Here is a 15,479-nt window from a genome sequence, read left to right on the forward strand (position 1 = left end):
CGAGGGGAATTTAAATATCTAACAGTGACTTCAGAGAAGGCTCTCCAAGATACTGGATTTCCATTTCTTTCCCAGATTTTTTGCACACTCTTCAGCTCAGTCCCTAGTGTGCTCTGGATTCCATGATTTTTTGCACACTCTTCAGCTCAGTCTCTAGTGTGCCCTGGATTCCATGATGGATGCATGGACATGGTTGAAACTCATAGCAGATACATTGATGAAGTAGAAATTTACATGGTAATCTAGAGAAAAGCAGCATTCGAATGCCATCCAAACATGAAAATCCCTGTGCATTTCATTGGATAAAGTCGTTTTCTTTGGTATCTAATTCTCATGTTTCTTTTATAGGGTCCTATATCAAACTTAGGCATCATTGATGAAGCATGCCATATGGATGAACCATGTTCAATAAGATGGAGACTTGATCACATGAACCTGAGTATTGGTATTTTTGAAGGTTCTGTAGACCTCTGCTTAATCACATCCCATGCAAAAGACAGGTTCGACCCTAAGGATTTTATGATGGAGTGTTTTTCAATAGTTTTAATGTAGAAAATATAGTCTGTCATTATTACAGGGCTCATTGAAAGGAGAAAATGTGATTCTAGCTTCCCGAGAAAGACAATTTTTCTCACAGCATCCCCACTCACTGCATATGTTCATTACATAGTATCTCTGGGCCTTCTTCATTACTATTACATTTAGATGTATTTCTGCACTAACTCCCCAGCACAACAACAATTCACCATATGTTGCACACTTACCACAAACACCACCTGCTGTAAGCAACACTTCCCCATTCTATACAACACATTTACTTTCAACACCACCCTCTTCAGTACTTACCACCATTCCCATCAACATCTCCATTTTTTTTACCCACCACTATCACCTTCACTAATTCACTATATATATATGGTGCACCCTCTTCCCCAGTACACTCTTAAGTTGTTGTAGTTTTACTTGTATTTCACAACAACTATAGCCTTGCAAACACACACAATTTATCACAGTGAGCATGTCACAACAGTCCAATACAATGCTGCGATTTCCTTTGCATTCAGTGAATAGTGGCTAAGGGATTGCTGCAATCCCCTGTATCTGCGTGTTAACCACCCAATTACACCTTTGCTGCACACACACCTTCATTCCACTTCAACACCTACTCTACCATCACATCCTGCTTCACTAACACCTCTAAACATTCATCGCCTGCTCTCTTTTCTGCTAAAATTCAACCATGTTAAAATCGACTTGCTTATGCAAGTCTACTTGCCTTCGTCCATGCTTCATCTGATTCAAGAATCAGGATTCTGTTTAAGCATGAAATCCTTGCTTTTTGCTGACTTGAAATCACCTGTTTGGGCTGAATGTGAAACCAAACATTTGGTATAATGTATAGATACATGCCTTGTTGCTATGCAAAGGCATTTTCTGCCATTCCCACCCACCTGTTCACATCATGTCATCATTTTAACAGTAGTTTCCTGCTACCACTACATCCCAGCATCACAACAACCACCTACTACATTTTCCTGTCCACCCTCTCACTTGGTGTGTTCATTACACATCAAGTGAATTCTTACTACATCTTGCTCACACTTATAACATATCGTTTTGATATGCTTATAGCATGTCAGTTGATATACTTCCAGCAACCCATCTGCTATTTCTTACCCATACATATTTACCACATTGTTGTTATACTTCTAGCATGTCATTCATCATACTTTGGAAATTTTTAGAAAATGGATCTGGATCCAGAGTTTTGAGAAAATATTTGAATTTTGGATCTTTGAATTGAGGAACAGAGAACAGTGGATCCAAATGGATACCAGATGAACTGTCTGAGCCATTAAGAAAACTATTTTTTGTATTTTTATAATTTTGAATTGAAAATTAGATAATAGGACTCATGATTGGATTTTGATATCAGATCCGGATCCGAAATTGGGTCAGATATGAAATTTGATTTGGATTTCGGTGCATTCGAGAAATAAATGGAATTTGATCAGAAGTTGGGGTCAGGGGCAAAAAGGAATTTTTTATAATTTTTGAAAAAATTGGGGTGTTCACAGGCGAGGGTGGAGGTCCAAAGTCTCCCCCACCACAAGGGTGGACCGGGGATGGAGGTTAAATTTTAGAGACGGGGTGGGGGTGGAGACCTTATCCCCCGCCCCGCCTCGGTCCACTACCATCCCTAGGTTTGACTAACCCCAGCTTGCCTATAAAAAAAAAAGTTTGTCTCAAAGGAGCCCAATGGACAATATGATCAGGCCATAATGTGGATATCTAGTTTGAACCATGGGAGAGTTGTTTACGGTTAGTCAATCTTGTTAAAAGACATGTCAATCTCAGAAGAGTTTGCGTATAAGGTAGACTTTACCAAACAGACACCCATATACACCCTGTTTTCCATGTCTTTCGATTGAAACCATATCACCGAGAGATCTTGGAGGTGACTGCACAGTTACTAGCATGGGTGAATTCCACAGACCCCCCCAACTTGTTTGTAGCTTGGCCAAGAGACGTGTCTGAATCAAGGGGCGACTGATTGAATGGACACGCTCAGGACAGAAAGGCGCAAACTATGAGCTAATAAGAAAGTGTATTATCAGATGCCTCTGATGCCGAACCAGGTCAAATGCATGGCAAAAAAAAAATTCAAAAAAAATGGCTTTTCATGGCAGTTCTCTCAATTGTACGACACTCTCTACCAAAAAGTGACAGGGGTCCTCATGATTCATGAGTGAGGTCTTCAGCATGCATTTTCAATTTTATTAGAAATTGCACTTTCGATCCGCCTAATTTTGATTTAACTGTGATTTCCTTAATTGGTGAAATATTGTTGCACTCCCAAGCCTTAATATAATATAATTTTTTTAACTCATAAAAAAAATAGCATACATAGTGCCTGAAGCAGGTTATATGTTCCCCCCCAGAACATGCAGGTGTGTGTTCTCAGGTCTGAATGAGTGCAACGTATGTAAGCATGTGGGGCTTATTTCTCCGTGTGTGTCAGCATCACTTAGCATCAGAGTCTGGTGCGTTTGCAAAGACTTAAGTACCCTTTCCTGCCATTAGCACCATAAAATGATGTTTTGAGTAAAGGACAAAATTGTCCTCTCGCTAGAAAGGGTTAAAATCATCATCATTTTTGCCCTAAGGAGTAAACTTTTCTACTTTAACAGGAGCTCCTCGCAATAGGTTACCCTAAACGTTCTAGATCATCCTTTGGCGATACACCATCTGCTGCAATAGGAGCTCCGATTAACGACACACCCTTTGTTGTCGTCTACTGTCGTCAGAGCACCCTTTGTTGTCGTCTATTGTCGCCAGAGCACCATTTGTCATCGTTTGTTGCTGCCAGCGCACCCTTTGTCGTCGTCATCGTCTATTATCGTTGAAGCACCCTTTGTCGTCGTCTATTCGTGAGAAATAGTTAAACTACCAGAAAAATCAACATTTTGTCTATTGTTCATCATGATACGAGGATGCAAACGTCAAACTGAGTAGGCAAATAATAACGATTTATAACAGAGATAATGATGACAACGTCAAACTGAGTAGAGTAGCGATTTATAATAGAAATCATATAAGAGAGTAACGATTTACATTAGAAATCAAATCAGAAAGTAGCGATTTATAATAGAAATCAGATAAGAGAGTAACAATTTAAAGTAGAAATCAAATCAGAGAGTAGTGATTTACAATAGAAATAAAATAAGAGATTATCGATTTACAGTATAAATCAGATAGGAGAGTAGCAATTTACAGTAGAAATAAAATCAAAGAGTAGCAATTTACAGTAAAAATCAGATCAAAGAGTAGCAATTTACAGAAGAAATCAAATCGGAGAGTAACGATTTATAGTAAAAATCGGATAAGAGAGTAGCGATTTACAGTAGAAATCAAATTAGAGAATAGCGATTTACAGTAGAAATCAAATCAGAGAGTAGCGATTTACAATAAAAATCAAATCAGAGAGTCGCGATTTACAATAAAAATCAGATACGAGAGTAGCGATTTACAGTAGAAATCAAATTAGAGAGTAACGATTTTCAGTAGAAATCAGATCAAAGAGTAGCGATTTACAGTAGAAATCAAATCAGAGAATAGCGATTTACAGTACAAATCAGATTTTTTCTGTAAATCGGTATTCTCTGATTTGATTTCTACTATAAATCGTTACTCCCTGATCTGATTTCTATTGTAAATCGCTACTCTTTGATTTGATTTCTATTGTACATTGCTACTCTTTGATTTAATTTCTACTATAAATCGCTACTCTCTTATCTGATTTCTATTATAAATCGCTACTCTCTAATTTGATTTTTACTGTAAATCGTTACTTTCTGGTTTGATTTCTATTATAAATCGTTACTCTCTAATTTGATTTATACTGTAAATTATTTTTTTCAACAGAAAAAGAATAAAAAAAACTATGGCCGCTCAGAGAGAAATCTTATTGCTCTTTTCAACAGTTACAAAAGAGAAAGAAAAGAAAGAATTTATACAAGGCAAGAGCGACAACCCTAAACCTAAACAAGTTGGGTTTGATCTATAAGAAACCGAGTCTCAAACATAAGCCCAAAAAAAAAATTCGGGGGGCACTGCCCCCCCTCCTCCACAACCCCCTTGCCAGGGGCAGCCCCCCCTGACCCCTGCCCACTAACTGCGCAGCGAGACCGGGGGAGCCCCTGTACCCCCTTCCTACAAAGGCAAAAACTTTGAATCAGGCTCCACAACTCATCAGGCATAAACGAGAAGGCGACCATGTGTTGTAACACAAGCTAAAAACAAAGGCAAAACGTGCAAATCTATTTACAGGAAGCAGAAAGACATTTTCATACAACGCATGTTTATCTTATCGAAGGACATTTTCGTCAAAAGCATATCTACCTTTTTTATATATTATTTTATTATAAAGTCATTGTGGGCAACATTGACATATGAATTATCATGGGTCCCAAGATATTCCTTGGTACACACAAGAACACGCTAATTTGTGTTTCCTGAGAAACACACACCACCCTCCCCACTATGGCAATGCGGTTGGAATTGGATTTTATCCAAAACAAGTCCTTCACGGCTTTACCATATAAAACTACGCACATCGTCTTTGTAGGACTCAGTCCTTTGGAAAAAACAGAAAAAAAAATTGTTTAAAAACGGGTGGAGATGCTGCACCAACTAGCGTAGCCAATTTTTTCGCAATTAATCCTATTCCTGACCTACAGAAATTTCAGAAGAAAAAATTTTCGGTGTGTGACAGTGTAGGGGCATCCCTCCTGTGCTGCACACGCATGTAGTGTTGGTGGGTTATGATGTAAATTTTCTTGAAAAGTAGGGCCCTTTGTTTACCATTCTGCGCTATTATTACTTATTAATCTAGTGGTATCACTCCGTCCGTCGACCGTCGTAGAACAAGTAACGAAAAGGACTGGAGAGTCGAGGGGAAGAGGGAAAATTAATGGCATTGGCGATGCAGCAGCCAGTAGTAGCGACATGTCCCTCCTTACCAGCACCACATTCATGGGCAGTGGTGAGTCCCAAATCTTCTCAACAAGCCTTCGTTTCACTTTGACCCCTATCATCATCATCATCATCATCTCATGTTCATTTCTTGCTTTCTAATCCCTGCCCTGCAGACCAAAGCGCCCTTCTCTTTCTCTACCAAACAATCCCCGCAGCTGGTAGGAGCCAGAAACCTCAGAGCAAGATCCTTCTTCAATCCCACTGATGAACCCATTCTCAAAGAAGCTCTCAAGGTACTTGTTGTCATTTCTCTCCGCCGTTTCATGCTAAATTTTCTATTATATTTTATTATTGTTCTTTTTTTTGTTTTCCCCCTCTTTATACCTGCGGACCTTTTGGATGTATCAGATAGCTACTGTTAATTGGAGGAGGTGCACGAATCGCCATCTTTGACTGTTTAGTGAATCTTTTAGTTTGTTGCTTTCTTCTTCCCCTTTCCTATGTCTAGTTATGTTATGCTACGGTGTAGATTTTCTATAAAATACGGCCACCATTGGGGATCTACATATAATTCATTTGGCACCTTCATGATGACTTGGTAGTTTTGAGTTGGTAGCACCTGTGTATGTCGATGTGGACGATTGCGTAACAGTGCGTTGTCTGTTTGTCAAGTGTGAAAGTTGGTGTATCCCTTTAAGGTGGACGAACAGGTTGAGGAAAAATACCAAATTCTAGGAACCGAACATCTCTGCTACGACATTAGGCCCCGTTAGATAGTGCTCGGCTTGCCGACGGTCGGACACCAACTTCCTTTTAGCCTTTTGGACACCGCTACCAATAGTAGTAGGAACGAGTGGCATATTTGGACGTTTTTTCGCTAACGTCAGAAACACCCAACTTCATGGCAGTTGGTCTGGCCTTTACATAGGCATTTACGGGAGCCTGTGATTCAACTCCTTCCGTTAATAACAGAATATTCGAGTTCACAGACATTGGCAATATCATGTAAACTCTGGCACCATCAAAAGGTGCTCGGATGGTGAAAGGTATTGTTAATTGCTTGTATTGAGACACATTTTCCATGGGGTTTTTTGTTTTATTTTCCATGAAGTTGGTTTAATACTTTAGATTCTTCATTTCCGTCTGTTTAAAGAATATGATTTGCAGATTTAAAATAAATAGCTTCAGGTGTAGTTGTACGTAGTGGAAAGTTAAGACCAGAAATTTAATTAAACCGTTTAAACTTAACTGTTTCTCATGGGAAACGTATGTTCCTCATGTTCCTTTTTGCATAGTCTGATTAACCCTGCCTTAACTCTTGACTAGAATTGAAGCCCTGACTTGACTCTTGATTATTATTAAAGTTGTTATATGATTAATTTAGTTCGAGAATTAGTTTTTCCAATAACATGCACGTTTCAGGTTTCTTAACCTTCTTTTCCAACTTTTTGCTTGAACTTGTTTTTTCAGGAGCCAGTTGCCTTTTTAGGTGGTGTATTTGCTGGGCTCTTTAGGTTGGATTTGAATGAAGAGCCTCTTAAGGACTGGATCACCAGGACGGTTGAAGCTTCTGGAATTACAGAGGAGGATATTGAAGCAGAAAATCCAGGGAAGGAGGCTGCACCACAGCAGATTGAGATAGAGTAATCCTACCACAATAAAAGATCAAAATGAGGATAAACAACTATTTGGAATTTCCTTTGATCTCATCCTTTTGTATCCTAGTTGCTTCTTTTTCTTTATATCTTCACTTGTCTCCTGTAACTTAACAGCGGATACTCTTGCAACAAAGTGGATTCTCTACTGAAATTGTTTGCTATCTAGAACTGATTATTACATATACTCCAAGTTAGATTTAGAAAGTACCTGTTTATGTTTGTATTCATCTATGTAACGTTCTATATTCTTGAAGTTCTCTAGTTTTATGGTTTTACCCTTATACTGTTGGGTGACTCAATTTTAAGTTGCAATTTCATAAATATCTGATTGGTTCAGTTCTAATCTGCATGTTTGGTGCCATTATCATGTTTTCATTTTTGTTTCCATAGATTTTCTTTAACAACTTTTTGGTCATAAATAACAAAATTATAGGAACAGCATCTATTCAAGGAGGACTTGCATTATCAAGCACACTCCTTACAAAAATAAGATAAATGAGTACTCTAGTTTTTTGGTCTTAAATCTGACTGTATCTTAACACTTATTTGGAAGTAGGTGTGCCATGAATATGATAAAGCATTTGGGCATCTATGATTCTTTCATTTGCCACCTCTACTACAAGCCACAAGTTACTAGCTACGTGTACTATGTTTCAGATGATGGTGGCAGTTATTTGGTCTTCCCAAGCTCCTCAATATCTTTGCTCTGTTATTCTTGTTACCCTCTTTTTAGTGCACCAAGTAAAATCATGTCTATTATTATTATGTTCTTTTTTAAAATTGAAGACTATTCTCATGTAATAGCTGAATAATTTGCCTCTACCCATTGTTTTATTTCTTCGCTCAGGTTGTGAGCCAGTAGATATTCACTGGCAGTATCCACTGTGAGGCTATTAAATCTTGTTTAGGGAGTGTGCTTCAGTTTCGGAGAGCGTTGGTTGTTAGATATTTCCTTGGTGGTGGTTAAATTTCCTATGGAATCAATCCCACTTCTTCAATTGCTTTAAGGTGGCAGCCACTACGCTCTACGATGCAACAAAAACGTTTCTATTATAAAGGTTTCTGGAAGTCATATGCCTCTTGGTTGTTGATATAAAGTGAAATGAGCAAAGATGTACAACTTACATCTAAAGTTTTTTTTATTGAATTTTCATATTATGGGGCTTGTCATCATTTCAACTGTCCAGGACTGGGAGAAGGGGTGGAGAGTTACTGACTCAACTGGTCAGGCTAGGTTTAATGACCTCGGCATAAAAAATCTACTTTATGTATTGGAAATCCCTTTCTCACCATGGTATTCTTTAATCTTCCTGAAGCTTCTGTATACTTTCTCTTCTGCCGCTTGGTTCTTCTTTGGATCCAAATGCTGGTAGCTCTTATCATTCTATGATCTTGACAATATGTTGCTGTTCATTCTCTGTCTTCTTTCACCATTGCATGCAGTTTGGTTCTTCTTTGGATCCAAATGTTGATAGCTCTTATCATTCTATGATCTTGACAATCTGTTGCTCTTCATTCTGTCTTCTTTCACCATTGCATGCAGTTGTCCCAAAGATGCCTCTTGTTTCTTGGAAATGCCTACTGGTTCACGCAATAATATCAGCTTAGGGTAAGGCTTCCTAACTTTCAGTCCTCCTAAAGCATGCATAAACGTGTAGTACTTTTCCTAAGGTTGCCCACGCACACACAGAGATCGCATTGCTTGTTCTCACCCAAGGGTTAGAACCCAATCCCGTATTTCTGTGTGTATTTAAATGTTGGTTGGAAATTCTTGAGGGTCAAACGTTGCCTTGTGGCTATCTTATTTGACTCGAGTGACTTGGTTTACAGCCAATTAGCCTGCATCCCACATCGTTTTTCCATTCAAGTTTGAGACATGGTTGCCATTGGATTACATTATGAAGGTAATATCTGAAGGCAACAGCATCACTTACTACAATGATGTGATTCTTTTTGCATTGACTTTTTACCTTGCTGTGTGTCTATCATATAGCATCCCAACCCCTGCGTGACCTCAGGGCCTGTTATTTGCCCAAGTAAACCTACCTTGTTAGGTAATCCAACTAGCTTAGGGCAGCTATTCACAGGTTCCAGTGGGCTCATTCGGTCACCGCAGTCCTTATCACCATCTGCCCTTTTAGCATGGTTCCTCTGCTGGCTCCAGCACATGCTACAGCAGCCGCACCCCTTTGCCCCTTAATGCTGTGTCACATCTAGGCATATAATACTCTGTGTTTCATCCACTGCTGTTGTACGTCTTCCCTATTGTCTTAGTCATTCAGTGCCTAACACCCCGGCTATATTCTCGCTACTTTCACCTGTATATATTTGCTTACTGTACATTCAAAACATTTTCACAAACTGTTGTAGCTTCATTAGGTATACACGGCATGTGCAACTTCATCTCACTACCAGTCACATCCTTGGTGCATTCTTTATACAGCATTTCCACATTCACCAAACACAGCATTCGGTGTATTATCTATGCGCCATTTTTTTTCCTTTTCACCTCTGTGTACCACCTTCACGTTTGCTGCATCTGCCTCCTAGCCTTGCCTCCGTATCATTGGCAGCATACAGGCACTTCACTTCACCTGTGCAAAGTAGTAGATCCTTCCATCAATTCCACGAGCGTTCTCACTGCCATGAAATTAGGCAAATGTTGGTTTATTGCGTAATGCACATTGATGTCTCTATTGGAGTCTAATGCAAAATGCCTTCTAGCAAGCAAGCACCACCCGATCATGCTCTTCCTGTTCATCATAAGCAGCCACCTGCTGCACCAGCATCTTCCAGCCAACATCTGAATTGGCTAACAATATGGCTTGACTTTAGCATAGATGTGGTCTCTAGAAGTTTGGCAGCTAGGTTTGGGCATCAGCTCAGCTTTTTGGTTCATGATATTTTTCTCTAAGGAGTGCCATCAGATGGTGATCTTGACATGTTCTTCATAACTCTCTTTTTCATCTGTGTTTTTATCTTCTTCGGTATCATTTCCATCTTAGAACATGTTTCAGTGAGATTATGTAACACCCCGATCTGGTACCTTAGGAGTCTGAGTTCGGTTGGTATTACTTCACAGCACAGAGAAAACGTGGTTAAAAAAATTTCTTTTTTATTCTAATAATAATTTTTTTCTTTACAATGTTCATCATTCATAACAAAAGAAAAACAATTACATTTTATTCAATAACAAAGAAATGAAATATACCAAATGTTATGTTGTAGAAGGAAAAGTTGCTCACATTTTGATTGATCTAATGTTTGGAACCTACAGTTGTAATTAAACATGAGGGTGAGTCTACAATCCAATAAAGAATAATTATAAGAAAATAAATTATTAATTTACAACTGTAGTGGGCTCTAAGCTCCTAGTCTTAGTTTAGTTTTCGACACACCACACAAGTTGGTATATTTTAACTTCTCTTTTAAGTTTCTCAACACTCTCTCAAAACAACTATCACTAGGTCGGTTATATCGGTCATAGTCGTCTATGGGCGTAGCAACCCGTAGAACACCCCAATTCTACATGTTGGCCAGATAATGAACCATACACTCTCAGCGGTCCCCTGACCACCAGGCACTGCAGTGAACCACCACGGGGACCATACCGGTAGTTAGTCGGGAGGTCAAGCTCTCAATCTCGGTATGGTTTATGCTACATCCTAACCATGATGGTTATCAATCATCCATAGTTCTCAAAAGTTTCAAACCAGTGTGAGTGTAACCCTAAGTCATAACTAAGTTCACACATTGAACCGCATTCTCAAACTCATAATTTACTTGTTCTCTCACGAGTGATGTCATGACTGATCACAACAAATCTCATTCTTAAACTCCATGATGACTTTAGGACTCACACATCCATCACTAATCACGTAAAGATATAGGGTCTCTACATCGTTAAATCACCGGCGGCCCACTCTCTGTGTGGTGGCTGCACTCTGGTCGCGAACCAGGTAGTTTTTGCCACAGGTTGCCACTTTCGGGATTTAAGGCGTTGTGCATATTGATCTCAACATATCTATTCATACAACATGAATAGATTATATGGGACTCCAATCTAACAAAATCTCATTCCAATGCATGATATTAATGAGCATTCAACATGCAATCACAAATGCAATCTCTTTCAGTCATGCAAGATACGTCATAACTAATATAGATATCACAACCACATGTATGCACAATTAACTCATAGTGTCGGGCATGATAATTTTTATGCATGTCATGTTATCACTCGAAGCTATCATGCTACTCATATTAATACACAGAATCACAATAACAGGTAACGTAAAATGTTTTTTCATTTTTAAAATTACTTATAATATCCCTTACCTTGAACGCGAATCTATGATCTCTCCGAAATTGAGCCTCACGAAGCTTTAACAGTATGATCTGGTTGCACAAAACTGCACATGTTATTATCAAATTATCAAAATACCTTTTTCCAAATTTATTCATAAACTCTCAATTTCTACATCACTAATTTGACTAAATTTCATGGACTAGTAGATTCCTTTCTTCAATACGAGTCGAACGCACCAAACTTCACTCAATTCTGAGTTCGGGGTGCAAAGTTATATCCATTTTACTGAAATGGATCTCGAGTATCCAGATGGGTATTGTGGTCATTTTGGATTTTGGTACAACTCCAGAATTATCAATCCAGATCCATCTGTGATCTGGATCCAATACAGTTCAACTTGATCCAGATTCATTACCCATTTGGGTCCCGAACTGTTTAACTGGATCTAGACCTGTCTAACTGGATCCAAGATAATCTGATTGGATCCAAACTTGCCTGACTGGATCCAGGATAGTCTGATTGGATCCAGACCTGTCTGACTGGATCCAAGATAGTCTAATTGGATCCAGACTTGTCTGACTGGGTCTAGACCCGAGACTGATCCAATCGGATCCAGAACAGGTCTGGTTCAGATCAACTGGATCTGAACCAAGAACCCTGATCCAGTGAGACCGAACCGATTCAATCAAACCCGATTTGGATCAAACCGGTTCGGCTCAGACCCAATTCAGTCTGAACTGATTCCCCATGAACCGGTTTGGCCTGAACCCAGGTTGGTCTGAACCGGTTCAGTTCAGACCAGTTCGATCTGAACTGACCCACATAACCTGGTTCGGCTAGACTCGGTTCAACCTGAATCGGTCCACCCAAACACATATTTTTTTTAATCGGCCTGTCTCGGTCTGGGTGCAACCTAGATCGACCTAGTTCGGTCTGGGTCACACCCAAACCGACTTGGTCTTTTTTTTCATCATTTTTTTAATGCGACTCGGTTTGGGTGCGACCCAGACCAACCCAATTCGGTCTGGGTCGCACTCAGATTGACCCGATATGGATTAAAAAGAGCGAAAGGGGCTGAGCCCCTTTCGTTTCTCAGGTGCAAAGGGGTCGGCCCCTGCCGACCCTCTCCTCTGCTCCCATCTGGGCACGGGTCGGCCACTGGCATCGGTTGTCTGTCGGGGTCGGTCTCTCTCTCTCTCATTTTTTTTTCTTTCTTTCTGTTTTCTATAGCTTCGCCAGCCGCCATGGCTGCCCCCCCCCCCTCCCTTTGCTCGAAACAGAAAAGAAGAACGAAGAAGAAGACGAAGGGTTTTACCTTGCCACCGTCGTCGTTGTCGTCATCCTTGGTAAGGCTTCTCTTCTATTTTTTCACTTTGTCTCAATCTCTCTCTCACTCTCTTTCTCTTTGCGCTCTCCTCCTGCTCGAATGTGGGGGAGGGCGCACCGTGAGGGTTGAGGTGAGGATAACCCTCCCCCTCCCCCTCCCCCCTCTGTTTTTTTATTATCCCCTCCGGCGACTTCGTCAGAAGAGGTTTACAATTCTACCCCTCCCCCCCCTTAAAAGAAGATTTGTCCTGAATCTTACCCGAAAACAATTGTGAAAATTACTCATGAATGCCAGATTCACGCTCCCAAGTAGCCTCCTTATTGCTGTGATGACTCCATCTAATCAATACCAGAGATAGTTCTTTGTTTCTTAGTTTTTGTACCTTGGTATCCAAAATCTCTATGGGTTTTTCTCTCATGCTTAAGTCATCTTGTATATCCAATACAGACTGAATTGTATCAAATATGTGAGAGGAATCTGGCACATACTTCTGTAACATGGAAACATGAAACACGTTGTAAAATCGAGATAAGGAGGGAGGTAAGGCTAAACGATATGTCGTCTGACCAATTCTCGCGAGTATCTCAGAGGGTCCAATATATATGGGATTCAACTTTCCCCTTCGGCCAAAACGCATCACTCTCTTAAAATGAGATATCTTCAAAAATGCATGTTCACCTTGCTCAAATTCTAACTCGCATCATCTTTGGTCTGCATAACTCTTGTTGACTTTGCGCTGTGAGAAGATGCTCTCAGATGATTCTCACCTGGTCTGTCATCCGATGCACCATCTCAGGCTCTAACAATCTTCTTTCTCCCACCTCATCCCAACACAAGGGAGTTCGACATCGTCGACCGTATAGTGCCTCAAATGGAGTCATGCTTATACTTGCTTGAAAGTTGTTGTAGGCAAACTCCATCAATGGTAGAATATCATTTCACGAGTCGCTATACTTCAAACTACATACCCGGAGCATGTCCTCTAGGGTCTGAATGGTTCGCTCTAACTGCCCATCTGACTGAGGGTGAAAGGTTGTACTCATTTTTAACTGTGTCCTTATTGCTTCTTGAAAACTTTGTCAAAATCGCGATGTGAATTTGGAGTCTCTATCTGAAACAATCGAATTCGGCACTTCATGGAGTCTGACGATCTCTTTGATAAATAATTGAGCCAATTGGTAACAAGAATAAGTTGTTTTACAGGCCAAAAAGTGAGTTGATTTAGTTTGTCTGTCAACAATCACCCACACTGACTCCATCCCATTTTTCGTCCTTGGAAGCCCTGAAACGAAATTCATCGAGATATCTGTTCATTTCCATTTAGGGATGGAAAGTGGTTGCAAAAGGTCACCTACTCGTTGGTGCTCAATCTTCACCTGCTGACATACTAAACACTTGCTAACAAACTTAGCAATGTTTCTCTTCATACCACTCCACCAAAATTTATCTTTCAGATCTCGATACATTTTAGTGTTGTCAGGATATATGGCATATCTAGAGTGGTGTGCATCCTCCAATAATTGTTTTCTAAGCTGGTCGTCCTTAGGGATACACACTCTCTGACAAAATCTAAGGAGTCCTTGACCATCAATTTTGAATTCTGACTCATTTTCTGAATTTTTTTTCTTATTTAGGTCAATTCTGGGTGTAAAGGTTGCTTTTCCCTAATTTTCTCCCACAATTCTGATCTTATGGTGGTTTGCACGAATAGCAACTGACCTGGTAAGCATTGAGCTTCTGCCTTTTGATGAGCCATCAAGGAAAATAACTCTCAATCTGTGAGTCTGGCTAGTGCTCTTGTCTTTCGGCTAAGGGCGTCAGCGACTACATTCGCCTTTCTTGGATGATATTTCAGCTCGAAATCATAATCTTTTAGAAATTCCAACCATCTCCTTTGCCTCAAGTTCAAATCTCTCTGCGAAAACAAATACTTAAGGCTTTAATGGTCTGTAAAGACCTCAAATTGCTCGCTATAAAGGTAGTGCTTCCATATCTTGAGGGCGAATACCACCGCTGCTAGATCTAAATCATATGTCAGATAGTTGACTTCATGAGTTTTGAGTTGGCGAAATGCATATGCTATCACCTTACCATGTTGCATCAGAACGCAACTCAATCCTTTGTGAGAGGCATCACTATAAATAGTGAAGCCTCCGGATCCAGAAGGTAAGACCAACACTAGAGCAGTGGTCAAACGCTTCTTTATCTCCTGAAAAATCTGCTCACATTTATCGTTTCATTCAAACTTTACGTCCTTCGTAAGCTTTGTCATAGGAGCCGCCAACAAAGAAAACCCTTCGACAAAATGTCAATAGTACCCAGCCAATCCCAAGAAACTACGAATCTCGGTAGGATTCTTGGGTCTAGACCAATTGGTGATTGCTTCAATCTTTGTCGGGTCTACCATAATTTCATCTTTAAAAATAATATGTTCAAGGAAGGATACTTGTTCCAACCAAAAAGCACACTTAGAGAATTTGGCATAAAATTGGTGTTCTCTTAATGTCTGGAGAATTATTCTCAGATGTTCTTCATGTTGCTCCCTTGTGATGGAATATATGAGGATGTCATCGACAAATACCACCACGAACTTATCCAAATAGGGTTTGAAGACCCTATTCATCATATTCATGAAGGCAGTTGGTGCGTTAGTCAGACCAAAAAGCATGATCAAGAATTCATAATGGTCATATCTTGATCTGAATGC

At 39.9% G+C, this 15,479-nt stretch overlaps 1 protein-coding gene across 1 annotated transcript; it reads left to right on the forward strand.

The window, feature by feature from the left end:
• The first annotated feature begins 5,386 nt into the window (after nt 1-5,386).
• Nucleotides 5,387-7,340, forward strand: LOC149832346 (UPF0426 protein At1g28150, chloroplastic). Its single transcript, XM_090014464.1, has 3 exons — nt 5,387-5,545; nt 5,652-5,771; nt 6,949-7,340. The coding sequence occupies exons 1-3, from the start codon at nt 5,474-5,476 to the stop codon at nt 7,123-7,125; spliced, it is 369 nt and encodes a 122-aa protein (XP_089870590.1). The 5' UTR covers nt 5,387-5,473; the 3' UTR covers nt 7,126-7,340.
• Nucleotides 7,341-15,479: the final 8,139 nt, after the last annotated feature.

The sequence above is a fragment of the Nuphar pumila genome, chromosome 7 (genome assembly GCF_984573655.1).
Source record: "Nuphar pumila chromosome 7, dmNupPumi1.hap1.1, whole genome shotgun sequence".
NCBI classification, from domain to species: domain Eukaryota; kingdom Viridiplantae; phylum Streptophyta; class Magnoliopsida; order Nymphaeales; family Nymphaeaceae; genus Nuphar; species Nuphar pumila.

What these genes read in the sequence shown, in the direction of transcription:
- LOC149832346 (XM_090014464.1), top strand. Translation starts at nt 5,474, where the DNA reads ATGGCATTGGCGATGCAGCAGCCAGTAGTAGCGACATGTCCCTCCTTA. An exon ending in CACCACATTCATGGGCAGTG is followed by an intron (nt 5,546 to 5,651) that starts GTGAGTCCCAAA and finishes CCTGCCCTGCAG; the next exon opens with ACCAAAGCGCCCTTCTCTTT. An exon ending in TTCTCAAAGAAGCTCTCAAG is followed by an intron (nt 5,772 to 6,948) that starts GTACTTGTTGTC and finishes TTGTTTTTTCAG; the next exon opens with GAGCCAGTTGCCTTTTTAGG.